This window comes from Marmota marmota, unplaced genomic scaffold, assembly GCF_001458135.2.
Source record: "Marmota marmota marmota unplaced genomic scaffold, marMar, whole genome shotgun sequence".
Taxonomy (NCBI): domain Eukaryota; kingdom Metazoa; phylum Chordata; class Mammalia; order Rodentia; family Sciuridae; genus Marmota; species Marmota marmota.
In genome coordinates, this window is record NW_026000005.1 from 31098417 (window position 1) to 31113002 (window position 14586).

A 14586-nucleotide genomic window follows, 5' to 3' on the forward strand; every position below is an offset into this window, starting at 1 on the left:
AAAAACTGCACTTACACTTCTGAGAAGAAATAAATCTTGGACAAATTATATGCTTGTTCCTGAGATTCCCTAAATTTATTCCAGTAGCTGTGCACTCAGACAGTACAAACCTTTATAATATAATCCTTTTCACAAAGTATTACAAAGTTTCTGCAGCTTCTTTAGTTGTACACACATACAGACACACACTCACACATGCATATACAACATTCATACACATATACACATTACCACATACATGCAAAAAGCATGTATGGGTGTGCATTAAAAACACAGAAAATACAAGTCCCACATTTTAGTCTGCAGTGATAAACCTGTTTAGCGGAGGTCTCCAAATCAGTATATAGCAAGAGTGACTTGTCACACAGCTGCAAAGACTGTTTCAGCATTTCCATAGTAAACCCCATTTTCTGAGGTATGGTATTTGAGCCTTAAAAAAACTACATTACACTGAGCAAACCTGACATACAAGGTCTGGAATTTTAATTTTACATATATTTATATATATATTCTTTTTTAAACAATAGTTTTATTTTCCCAAATTATTAGTTTGAAAAAAAAATGAGGTTTACTGGTTTGACCTTTTTTTTTTGTTTGTTTTTGTTTTTTTGCTTCTAAAACTCAGAATATCCTAGAAACTGTCAAGCAATTAGTCTTTAAAATCGTCTAATTACCTTTGGTATTGTTAAAGAAAAAAAAAATTTTAATGGCCAAGACACATACTGTACAAATGCAGTAACTGCCTTTAAAAGAAATGCCAAAGAAATGTCATTTTTTAACAAAACATGTATTTACATTACAGCAGTTTTACTACAGGAACACAGGTATTTTAAAAAAAGAAAAGAAAGAAAACCAGCACACTACATATAAATATGAACGATATGAAAATACTTCTTACTTAAATTTTGTATGAAAACAGGGTTGCTCCATATATTAAAAAAAATTTTCCCCAATAGGTGATGTACATTTAAAATTGACCTAAGTGCTTTCATAATTCATTTCCAAAAGATGAGAAATGAAATAAGAAATATTAAATATTAGTTTCTTAGAGCATTGGGCAGGATCTAAGAAGAATATTCAGTTTATCGGTATTTTAACTTTAGGTCACATTTCTCAGGCAAAGATAACTAAGTTCAGTGAAAATTTAGCCTAAATAAAGATAACACGTGACCAGACCAGGGATTTCTGTTATCTAACCTTTTGATAGTGGAGTGTTTTTCTCTTTGCCTGCTGTGTCCCTTAACATACTAAGATTTCCACAGGTTTCTTTTTATCATTAGCTAAAGATAGAACAGTTCTGAAAAGAAAAAAAAAAAATCACCATAGTTTTTAAGACTTCAAGAGGAGTATTGCACTTGTACAGAAGGAAAGTAGAGAATCTTTTAAAACCATTCTAGGATTGCAAATAACACATGGTCTAAAAGGTCCAACTGTTAAGAACAAACATGGGGCCTGAGGACCCCACCCCCCCACACCTGGAATATTATTATAGTAATGTTAAAGCATTCTTCTCCCAAAGTGGGAGAAAATTTAAGACTCTTTTCTCTACATTTTTAACATCTTTCTAAATACTTGCAAAAAATTGTTCAATCTCTCATGATTTACATTTTCAGAGGAAAGCCAAATCAAAAGGTAAAATCTGATAAAAAGGAAGGCAGATGCACCATAGTTGGATTACATAATCTCTGGAGTCATATTTTAGGTACCCAATATTTGAAAGTGAAAGTAACACAAAGGTTATATAGCTTACTTTTTCAATCCAACCACTTTTCTTTTTAATATAAAACTACACTTGAGTATAAAAATATGTCAGCAGATTATACAGCCAACAAAAAATCACAAACAAAAAATTAAGACTGAAGGGAACAATGAATTTGAAGTAAGAGTTGACCTAATCTTCTAACCAGTAGGAGGAAAGCCAGGCAAAGGCATCCAGACACAGTGATGGAAGATGCACAGAGAGGAGAGAGAGGTGGGGAGAGTGTAAAGAATTTAAGAAGAGAATTTAGTCACAAAAAGGGAAAGTGATTTATGTTCAAAATCAAAGAGTGCTGGACAGACAATTCTTTTTTCTTTTCTTCTTCTTTTTTTAATCATAGTTGCAGAATTTGAACTATTTTTTTAAAAAAAGAACAAAAGAAATCTACAACAAAAAAATAAAATCGAGTCCTTCTCTTTTTACAGTGTATTTTTTTTTTAATCCATTTCCAGTAAATTAAATTAAGTGAAATCCTGGTAAGTGCATAGTAGGGGATTCAGTGACCTCCACCTGTTCAAGAAGCACTTCTTTCTGTATGTCATGTGAGGTAATCTAAAGGCCCAATTTGCTGCAAACTGGCTTATTTGTACCTATATGAAGTTACATGCTACACTTTATGTGGTGTAGCAGAGGGCCTCTAAATTTTATGTTTTATTCACAATAAAAAAGGACATCTTAGAAAACTAGTTATTCATGTACCATTCTGTATGGAATAAAGGTTAATTAATAACAAATTTATACAGAAAATATACAAATATGATGATATGGGGGAAAAATCCCATGAACAGAACTTATTTCTGAGAGTGCATGTGAAAAATATCCACAAACTTACAGTACAGCAAGATAAAACTAAAAAGCTACAAAGAGAATGTTATAGGAAACCTTATGGAAATTCCAAAATTTTAGGTTTCTGCAGTAAATGTAAAAATATTCAAGGTGTCATTATTTGGCCTAGCAATACACTATGATAAAAAGAAACACTAGCATATCACAGCTTCTTGGTCATATGACATTTGCTTTACATAACCAGCAGCTCATATTTAAAAAGCTGTCATATCCTAACACATCCACTGCAGGTAATACACAACCATGGTCTGAAACCATTTGAGATTAGGCTTTGGAGGATAGCAATGTGATTTAACTGTTCAGTTTTGCTTCATTCAAGGAGAATTAATTATCTGCTTTTTTACATTATTCCATAAAACATTAACAGATTAGAAGATAGAGAGGTTCCAAGACTAGAATAACACTAGTCTGGGGATAAAAATTAAAAACAACACTGCATTTTTTTGGACTCAAAATTCTACTAATAAATCCTTGTGTGATACAGAACTTATTCTCTCTTAAAAACAAAACAAAAGCACATACCATAAATGAATTCACAGCTAAAATTTCACCCCACCTTCTATTTTACCTATATAATATTGGGATGGGATTAAAAAATACTATCAAACTAAAAAAACTAAAATTTGGTTTCAAAGTTTCCATTTGCTTTTAGCAGCTAAGCTGAAAGTTTCTGTATTGAAAATTGCTTTAGCAGTTTTCCCTAAGAACATAAAGATGAATTATACAGTATTCAATTTTAAGTAATTTTTAAAAATACACAATAAAAGTGTTGTAGGGCTAAAATAGCTAACCAACACTCTCAATGCATTTTAAAAAGGCACCAATATAAAAATGTTTATAAGTATTTAATACATTAAATTCAGGATTTTCAGAGACCAGTTACTGTATATTTTAATTATTTTGCAGAAACTGGAGAATTAAAAATATTTCTAAAATAACTTTTGTATGTACAAACTTCAATTTCACTCCCACTTTTTTTTTTCTTTTGCATTTGGAGAATTTTCTGCTATAGAACAATCAAACAGAGAGTACTTACTAAAATAATATATAAAATATAACTGGAGAGGACCACAAATGTAACTTTTTTAAAAAACAAAATGAACAATCCAAAGTTTTTAAAAAATGTAGGTAGCACCTCTCTTATAGTTTAAATTCTGTCTGTTAAAAATTAGGGGCATATAGTTTTTTATTTATATTTCTGCAGCCTCTTACGTTCTTTTTCTACCCCAACAAACCATTTGGAGATAGGATGAAATAAGATTTGGAAAATATTTAAAACATAATTTTTCATCTGGATGACTTCTCTGGTGTAAATTTTGATAAACATCTATAAAATCTAAACACTTCATGGTTTGGGAGTTGTATAACTGAAACACAAAAACAATAAATTTTTAAAAGCTCATGAAAATATTCTTCTCTTTCTCTATTTACCAACAAGTAAAAGTTACTATTTTTTCTATATTTTCTTCCTTTTCAAAAATGAATTTATATTTCTTTAAATTTTTATCAATCATCTTAAATTTTTTTCATTGTTTCACTTTGTTCTGGAAGTAGATCATAAAGACCCAAAGATTTAAGTTTAATAATTGCCACTAGTCCTAAAGACACACTAGTAACATCTTATTATTTTTTTAATACAATCAGGTATTAACTATAATTTTAAATCTCTATGTTCTTGTAACATCTAATAACTTTTTGCTTCTTGACTTTCCTTTTAAAGAATGTGTGTGATACACACGCACAGCACATGCACTGATTCATACAACTGCCTGTATGTATGTAAGACAGAAACTTCCTACTTTGTCCCCAATCCGAATTCTAGGCTCTCATTCTTCTATTTTGTCCCTCCAGAAAATTCTTAACGGAATGTTTCAACATCTTCAAATCTCTTTCTTTCTATCCGCCTACTGGCCACTTTCATTGTTTTAAAAAGCCTACTATGGCTTTTTAAAAGAGACTATCACTATTCCAAAGAGGCAGCAACCTTTCCCAAAAAGAGCTGGAGATGAAAAAAAATCTGGGCAAAATTAGGGCAAAGAGATGTGATGAATTTCTGGATTTTTGCCAGATTGGAAAATACAGAGGATAACCCATTTTCATGCCCCTCAAATACTTTCTGCACTGTGAAATCTCACCTAAATAAATTGGGCATACAACTGTTATGTAAAACCTTTGATTTATTTTGTGTCTGACCCTCGTATTTATTTTTAGGTGCTACCACGTTGCATATTTCCCTTTTTGATGAAGGGGCATGCAAATATAGCCATCCAGTGTTTCTCAGAAAGCACTGTGTTCACAAAAATTCTTTCTAACCTACAAATGTGAATTGACCTTGTCCTCATTTGTCCCAGACACACCTTGATCCATCATCTCTTTCTGTTCCTCATATCATGAAGCTAAGAAAATGCAAGTATACATTTGTAGCAAATATACATTCACAAGTATTAGCTCCTTTCAGTAAATAGTTTCTCATAAAAATGAAATCAGAAAAAGAGAGTGCATTAGTACTGTCTTCACAGGGGAACTATACAATTCTTTAGGTCCACCTAAATTCAGTTTCATCCCAGGGCAGGTAGGTAAGTGATTATTCAAGTGAAAAAAAAAAGAAATAAAATTCATAAATGATGCCAGCAGAAATTCATACACAGGCAAAATTGTGAACATACTGACTGGCATCCAAATGTTTCCCTAAATTACAGTAAAACACAAAATCATGAGCCTTAAAATTATTTTAACCTCATCTAAAAGGAAAATAGAAATGTCATTTCAATTATGATTTGGAAGGAGTTAGGATAGGTGGGGGTGAGAAAGCCTCAAAGACATGCTTTGTCTTTGAATAATGTTCACAATGTACCAAGCCATGCAGGAAAAAAAAATAAATAACAGTTGGCATTCTATACATCTCTGTTTTGGTGCATTTCTCAGATTTAAAGGAACAGTTTGGACATTTCTCCAAAAATAATTATGATAGGACTTAGTAAAAGAGAGAGCCAAATTATAACTATTTTTACCCAGTTATGTGTTAGTGCTTAGAAGTTGCTTAAATAAGCAAACGGTAAACTAGAAAATGAATTAACAGCAGCACTGGGGCCAGATTTGCTAATCTGACTACAGTTTTCTAGTCTTGATACTTCTCACACCACACTGTTGCATTCTATTTTATGATCTTTTAGAGCAGCAATTAGTTACTGCTTAATAGAAAGTTCAATATTCACAAATGTTTATCAAATAATCCAGTCATGGTCAGGCCTGTTTTCCTCAAACACAAGCAGCAAGTTCTACCTTCCCCTGTTTCCCCTCAAATGACTTGAGAATCAGCATCACTTGGTTCCTCCCCTCTAATGCTGTTGAATGGAAAGAAAAAACAGCAACAAAAAAGAACACCCACATAAATGAAATTAAAATCTGCACATGAAATATGGCAACATATGTTCTGTATAAATTAAAAGATGGAAAATTCTGTACTAAGGGATTTACAGGGATGAATGTCTTTAAAAAAAAACACAGAAAAGTGTGCAGCACTTTTGCTCGAAGGTTCTGTCATATTCTATACTATAAGAAGGATAAGAGCAAATTTTGTTGCTTCTTTGATGTGTAGCCCAGTGAACAGATTACAAAGAAGTTCCCTTTTCCCTGCAGCAAAAGCAGTGAATATTGTTACTGAAGAAATACTAGAATAGCCCTAGTTCAATAACCTTGTAAGGTTCAAGTTACCACATTCAGGTCAAATAAGCAATTGCTTCAAGATTTTGAACGAAGTAGCCTATATAGCACAAGTTTTAGGACCTTCTACTCCAAGAGTAAAAGAGGAATGAACTATGGACACAACACTGAGTGGTCACAGCTTGAAAGAACCAGTGAAGAGAGAAATACCAGAAAAGGGATTTCTAGTGGGTTTTCCCCCTACTGTTAGCCTAATTATATTTTTCTGCTGACTGGTTAACACTGATTAAATGCTGATAAAGTGACAACTGTAAGCATACTTTTAGAAACAAATACACATACTGTGCCGCCATCACAACTTTCAAAAAAAATCCCAAATTTATGAAAAGTGGAGTCCCACCTGGAAATTACTGACTGCCTCTTATCCCCTCTTGTAGACCATATGTTATTCTGAAAACTACATAAAAATACTATTAAAGGTGTTAAAAGTAAGGCTGCCAGGGTGTCTATAAAATGCCAGTCATCAAAACTATGGAAAAACAGTGCTTAAGTTTAGAAAAATAAGATCAAAGGACCTCAGATGTATTACAGTGGTCCTTAACTACCTGTAGTTTAAAAGTTTTGCTATATGGTACAGTGTAAAACATACTGAATTATAAATTCCGTAGGGGAAGTAAACATAGAACCCATGACGACTGAACTCATCCTAGGAGTTATCACTGAAAATAACAATGTGTTTGTATTCCATAATCTCTAAAGAACAAAAAACCAGTTTACATTTTGAAACAAGTTCTTCTTTGAAGAGTAAAATTACTTATACCATTTGAAATCGCTGAAGTCCTACCCAGAAAACCCTAAAATTTCCTGCCTTCCATCATAATCCTGAACATCAGTGGCAAATTAGAATATCTTAGGTGAATCTATATGAATCAAGTGATTTTTTCAAAGCACGGTATGCCTTATATCTATATGTGGCAGATATGAACTGCTTTAAGTTCCCATAAAATAAACAAGCCAAGTTATCAGGAAACAATATTCCCCGTCCCTTCTCTCTTCTGCTTCTTCCTCATTGTAATTAGGCAGAGCAAATGACACTGCGTCCACAAAATAAGAATTATTGACAGTAATAATATTTTTAAAAAAACGGTATGCCAACATCTGAGGGAAGGTGGGATTGTAAGTGCAGTATTTCTTCATGTGCAGTCCTTTACTTCATAGGGGTCCCTTTTGGAATGAAAAGGCCTAGTGGAATGTGTGCTCCCCTCGAACAATGTGTGATGAAAACTCGTAACGGTCCTGGCTTCGATAGCCACAGATGTTGCATTCCAGTGGGTCCCGGTAGCCATGGCAGCCCATGTGAATAGTATACATGACATGGTCTAGGAAAAGGACTCGGCAGTGCTCACACTTGAAGGCCCTTATCTGTTCTCCTTCTCCATTAAAAACCTTATAGATGTCCTTCAGTGAGCCCTTGGGAGCCTTGGTGGTATCCAAAGCCTTGACATCCTCCTTCATGTAAGCTGGGCTTTGTTTCCTCTTGGGATTTAAGGCAGGGTTTCCTTGGTAGGACTGGTGGTCATCATGGCTGCTTTCTGAGTCAGTTGAATCCAGGCAGCTATTGCTGGGAGAGGCCTCTCTTTCCTGGGGTCGACTCTTTGGTCTGATGAGAGAGATAGGGCCATCCATGTTGTTTTCATGACTATCAGAGGTTTCCCTGCTAATGGGTCTTTCTATCCTGTTTGGATGATAGACCTGAGAATAAGCTGAGCTTATAACTGGGGCCACCTCAGCGATTGTGCTTGGCGGGTGCGGCATCAGAGGGTGAAGGGCCTCAGCTCCAAGGTAGGTGATTGCATTGTTGATGGCTTGGTCCATCATGTGAGACTGCATCAGCTCAGCCTCCTTCTCATATGTTAAGTTCATATCAAAATGAATATCTGGGTAGCTGAATCGCATGAGCTTTTCCCCTGGAAGGAGGAGAAAGAGAAAAGAAAAAGGAAAAAATAATGAAATCAGTTAACGGATTAAAAGTTATAAAAGGGAATAAAGTTAAGAAATCACTTCCATTTTTCCATAAAATGGTATATCTTTTTCTTTAGACCCAGTGTTTGGGCTCTTTACTTTTGCTGAGACCCAGAGACATTCTAACTATGAAAAGAGAACTAGTCACAAAAAGTCATGTGAACTTATTCTAATGCCATCACAAGACCACATTTAGCCCGAAAGGTATGTTTATCTTGTTTTCACTTTCTATTGAATTTCTTACTTGCATAAAGCTTAGGGACTCTAGCAAAAGAATAAATATGAGGTGAAAATAAGTCAGAGACTATGCTTGATTTGCATATTTCAAACACAGTGACCAAGCTACTGAGATCATGAAAGCAAGAGTTATTTGGTTATAATATCTCACATCACTCTTGTGTAGGATTAATTTGGTTTATTTTACTGTTATTTGAGAAAAACGTCAACACAATGTATATCATTGTGAAGGATTCAAAAAAGTCCTTATTAGAATACTTTTAAAAATTGCATCACCTAGTAAAATGAAGTTTGAGGCTACCTAAAAATAAGTTGGGGGGCTGGAGTCATGGCTCAGTGGTAGAGCGCTTGCCTGGCATGTGTTAGGCCCTGGGTTCGATCCTCAGCACCATATATAAATAAATAAAAGATCCATTGACAACTAAAAAAATTTAAAAAATAAGTTAGGGGTTATTTCTACATGTACTTGCTCATAATCTTGGAGGATCTCGTGTTTTATAACTTTGTTGCTAAAAATTGACAGTTACTCATTTTTACATCATCACTTTCTTATTCAGATATGCGTGATGATGCTGTTATGGACATACATTGTTAGTTTTCTGTGCTTTTTCTTGCTTAAAATATCTTTGTGGTTTTTCTTTTAATATTTACTTAAATGAATATAATTTTACTGTAATATTCAATATAATGCCTGAACATTAACTATACAACAGTTTTGGTACCTGAAATAGGAAAGGTAACTTTAATTTTTCTCAAAATATTGCAGATGACAGAATAGTTTGTCAATTAAAAATTCTGTCACTAAAACAATGTGGTATTTGTCTAGTTATTCCAATAGGTAAATCTTATAGATAAATGTTTCTTAAAAATATATGTAGAATTCTTACATTTAGTATGCTAAATATAATTTATAATCATGATAGCAAAAGTGGATCCAGAGAGCTGCATTCTGGAAAAGCACATTCAGGTAGTCAGTATTATTTCAGATTTGAAGAAATGGCTCCAAAGACAGATCAGGGTAATGATTGGAGTAATAAAAAATTGAAGAAAAAATGATGAGAAGTTATTTCATGGCATCCAATTTAAGATATTGTAATGTCAAGAGTTTCAAAGTTACGTTACATAAACCTGATCTATATTCTCAAAGAGCTTACAGTTTTGAGGGAATGACAGCAATTTAATGACCATTTATAATACAGCTCAGTGTATGCTATAGGGTCAAATAAGAGACATATTTAACTCATACTAGGGGAGTAAAGAAAGACTTCACGAAGAAGGTGGTGTCAGGAATAAGAATGTGGTGGCCAACACTAGTCAAGCAAAGAAACGTGGGGGTAGAGCCTCTGGTGGGAAAGCTCAGGCAAGAGGGCATGACTTATAAATAAGGAAGTGCTTATATTTCAGCAGACCTGAGAGGAAACAGATAATAAAGATGAACCAGATAATATAATACAGGGCTCATTCACAGCAAAGGAATTGGAATTTTATCCTAAGAGCAATAGGAACTGAAGGGGTTAAACAGGGAAATAGTCTGATTAGATATTCATTTAACAAGAGGATTTAGGAAGTTACTATCACGATCAGGGTGGCTTGAACTGTGTAATATCAGTGCAAGTGGAGAAAAAACCAACAGAATGGATTTTAAAATGAAATGTATTTTTAAATGAAATTTTAAAATACAGTAGTCAGGGCTTGATGTTTATCTAGATGTAGACAACGAGAAAGAGAAAGGTAGCATGAAGCACAGTTTTCTGGCTTGGGAAACTTAGTGGATGACAGATAAAAAAGATGATAAATTCAGTTTGGGGGCACTATGAGTAATAGTCATTCCAGTAAGCCCCTAGATAAAGTGTCAAACTTAGGAGAGAGATCTGGGTTTAAGATGTAGACATGAGAGTCATCAGTTGATAGAAGTTGATCTGAAGCATGGGACACACTATTATCACTCAGCAACAGGTAAACTGTGAAGAAGAGTCAGAAATAGAACCTGGGAAACAATTTTATGTCATCTTATAGATAAAGCCAACTGGTATTCCTGAACTTGGCATCATGTTTAGAAAGCTCTAGGCCTTGCCCATCATGGAATGAGGAGTTTCTAGGGCTAAAAGAATGGGCTAGGGTTGTAGCTCAGAGGTAGAGCACTCGTCTACCATGTGTGAGGCACTTCGTTCAATCCTCAGCATCACATAAAAATAAAATAAAGATATTGTGTCCATCTGTAACTAAAAAATGAATTTTTTTTTTAAAAAGAATGTGCCTATCAGGCTCACTGCCCAGACCATAGTCTGGGAACTTTCAGACCCCAGAATTCCTTTATCAAATGGCTCCAAGTGTGCTTCCAGTCTGTACAGTTTTGTTCATGAGTTCCATTCTCCTGAATACCAACTGTGCCACTGATGAGCATTCACCTAAGCTTGACGCATGGCCATGATACTACTCTTTTTGTGATAGGTGTGCAGTATAAAAAGAATTTGGAAATGCAAGACAGGAGTGTCTAAATGTGTGCATGAGCACCATTCTGATAACAGAGAACCAGGAATCAGTCTAAGGGAGGGGTCTGGCTGCAGGCCAGAAGGTGGTTCTGCTCATGCTGCCAATGTCTGGTGTGGAGTACTAAGGAATCTGAGAATCCTATATTTATGTGAACTTAGCCTTCTAAGTTAGGAGGGTAGAACATCTGTTTTTCAGCTTTATTTAAAATAGTAAACTATTTAGACATATGAATGGCGTCCTCCATTGTACTCTACTTCTGCACAGTTGAAAAGGATAAGTACACAGAGAGGAATAAGAAGAAGCAATTAGGGAAGCTGGCTGGAGGAAATGAAGGAGAGATCAACGTCATGGAGCCAAGAAAAGATTATGTTCAGAAGGAACTGACTATTCAAAAGTGGCAAATGCTCGCCAGGAGTTGGGTAAGAGATACAGCCTAAAAGGGTCCACTGGACTTGGCACTGTGAAAGAAAGCTGCAACATCCAGAGGATAATTTCAGTGGAGCATAGGGAAGAAAGGAGGTTACATGAACTAGGATAAAAGAAAAAGAAAGAAAGAAGTCATGGAAAGTAGGTACATAATTCTTTCAACAATTCCATTTTTGAAGAGAAAGAGAAAGTAGGGGGTGATAACTAGAAGGAGACTTGGGCTTGAAGGAATTTTTAAAAGGTTATAATTTATCACCTTAAATACTGATAGGCAAGTGAGAAAAAGGAAAACTAATCATGTGAGGTATCTGGGGGGACATAATAGAAAAATTCCAGACACCAAAAGAGAGAATCGGAGGGATAGTGCTTTTACTGAAATAAGGAAATAAAGACTAAAATATTAACGAAGATGCACATGATCCTATAGGATTGGTAATATATTGAAATCTTTTCAACTCATTCCCTAGGCATAAGATATGAAGCTTGCAGAGAACAAAGGTTCAAAATAGCAGCAGGAGAGAAGTTTGGGGAGAGATTAGAGGAGTGCTGCTACATAGTATGGATGGACCAGCTGATACTGGAGATTAGTTAATCATTTATCTATTGACTGTGGGATTTTTCTCCAAAGTACTAGCCGCGCTGAGGTATAAATATGGAAAAAATGCTCAGTCAGCTCCATGAGATAGTGAGGTTTCACCAAGAGAAGGTGGCAGGACAACAAGGCAGGAGTCAAGCATGTTAGCATGAGAGTGCCAGAAGACACAGAACGCATAAAGTGCATAGATCATTGGCCAGGAGACCTTGACAAGGTCAAAGAATAATATTTAAATGAGGGAGATGGAAAAAAGGAATTTGGGGCAAGTATGGAATGATGAAAAGTTTCATTTCAAGAACAAGCACTGAAATAGTCACTGCGCTATTCTTTGCTATATCTTCTTAGGATAGAATCCAAATAAAGAAAAAAAAAATCTCATTCTTCATAAAAACATCTAATGTCATTACTTTAGACTCATACTGTAATTTTCTAAAAATCTGTCTCTTTTCTAAGGAATATAATTAAGAGTAGCATTTCCATCATAGGAAACATGACAAAAATGTTACAAAGAATAGACTATATAAATTCAGAAGACAAAAAAGAATACTAACAAATTTCTTATTTTTCCAACTATACTTAGTGTCTAGTTGGATATAAGCATTTGATGTCCTTCAATAAATTAATTTTTTAAAAATAAATGTAATGGTTTCTGATCTCCCACCTCCTGTTTTCCCTCCTCCTCCCCCTCAAAGATACCTATAAAAAAGAAGAAAGGGTAACAGAAAGAAGTTCCCAACGTAGGGCTCTGAGTACAGTCTTGAACTGACTTAATATGACCCCTAGAGTCACTCATTAGGCTTCTTTCAGTGAGTTCTTACTAAATTCCACCAGCTGGTCAAAAAGCAGTATTTTGTTGATTTGTTGGTTCTTCGATTTTAGATAGAAAGGAAACCTTCTCAAAACGTTATGGAAACAGAATTTTATTACTCCTTCCTTTCTGAAGTAACCAAAGAAAAGGTTTTCTCCTAATCACCCCTCAATCAGGATGTCCTACAATGCTGAATTTAGAATGTGAGAATCTGTTTTAGTACTTTTCTCTTCTTATTTTTACCTACACATAAGTCTTCAAGAATATATATATTAAATACACAGTGAGTGACATTTCTTTAACAAATCTTTCTGCTGAATATAAGTTTACTTTCTAAAAAAAAAAGCTGATTTTTTTTTTTTTTTTAATCCTTAGAGACACTCTATGACTTACAGCATGCATTTAGAATGATGCCAGCACTGGGCGTACCAAAGAATATCTAAGGGTTTGGATATGAAAAGGGCAAGTCTAAATATATGATATCTAATCTTTTCAGTTCAAAATCATAGGCTGGATGGAAAACAAAGATCAAAATATACAGTATAGATCCACATGTGAAGTATCTTGAATGTAGGTTGCCACATTATTTTTCTAATGTAGAATTCTGGGGAAAAAAAATCTCTTAATTCTAGATCAACTACTAAAAGAATTAATACCATGTTAAAAAAAGTAAAAATCCTGGTATTACTGCCAAATTAAAAACAGTTATAAAGCTGGCTAAAAGGCTAGATCATAGGGCCCTTATAACGTGTAATTATTTTTTAATAATATTTTATTTTGTATGTTATTTCAATTTATATATTATTATATTTTTAGATGGAGACTGATGATTAGCAGTCTTTACTTCTCTTTCTTATGCTTGTATATCTAAGGGTGTGTTTGTGTGTGTAAATAAGTGTGTTTATGTGTGTGTGTGTGTGTAAATAAGTGTGATGTCGATGGAGTATCAGGGAGTAGAAAAGAATAATGGAGAAGAGATGAATATTTTTTCATGACCTAAGATGTCCCATATATATTTCTAATACATAGGAACTTGCCTTTCCAACTGAGGTCACCTGGTAAAGAAACAAAAGCATTTGCACTGCTTACCCACAAACTTTTGTGGAGTGGAGCTTTTACGTTTTCCCATATTCCCCGTGAGCTTCTCTATGACAGCAGGTCTCTCAAAAGGCACCAGAGAAATATTGTTGTCCATAATAGGCTCTTGATCCTTACAATCTTCCATAGGAGGTACTATATAAAACCACACAAAAAGGCATTCTGGTAATTTCTTCAACAATTTGAAAGATACAGAGATAAATTTGCCATTCCAATATGCTATAAAAAACATAAGCTAGTATGTTTGAATGAAAGCAAGTACAAAGAATAATCTCTAGTGTGAAAGAATACTGTTTAATTTTACACACACATACACACACAAAGTACACACACATTCAGTGGAATTCATTTTTATCTGAGTTTCTCTCAGATCAATAACATAAACTGTTGGCACTATTTGTGGCAAACATGTTCATTTGATTTCTCATATTTTGCCTAAAATTGTTTTGAACACTGATTAAAATCAATAATTCAAGGCTACATTATTTTAAAGGCTTTGGAGATTATCTTTATAAAACAATTTTAGAAAGTCAGCTTGTTTCAGAGAAAACCTTAACCAGACACTCAGAATAACAGCAAAATATTTTTTGACCATTTCCCCGCCACCCCAACCCCCGTGTATTTTCCTGCAGCAGATTT

The 14586-nt window shown here is 34.3% G+C and overlaps 1 protein-coding gene across 10 annotated transcripts in view; it reads right to left on the bottom strand.

Moving 5' to 3' along the window:
• Positions 1-593: 593 nt before the first annotated feature.
• The window catches only part of Ikzf2 (IKAROS family zinc finger 2), a 150134-nt gene continuing 136141 nt past the window's right edge, over positions 594-14586 (bottom strand). For all 10 annotated transcript variants that reach the window (XM_048808484.1, XM_048808482.1, XM_048808480.1 and 7 more), the window contains 2 exons: positions 13939-14082; positions 594-8235 (listed from right to left, as the gene is read on the bottom strand). In XM_048808484.1, the coding sequence (XP_048664441.1) occupies positions 7511-8235; positions 13939-14082 (869 nt within the window). In that variant the 3' untranslated portion in view covers positions 594-7510. The remainder of the gene's footprint in view (positions 8236-13938; positions 14083-14586) is intronic.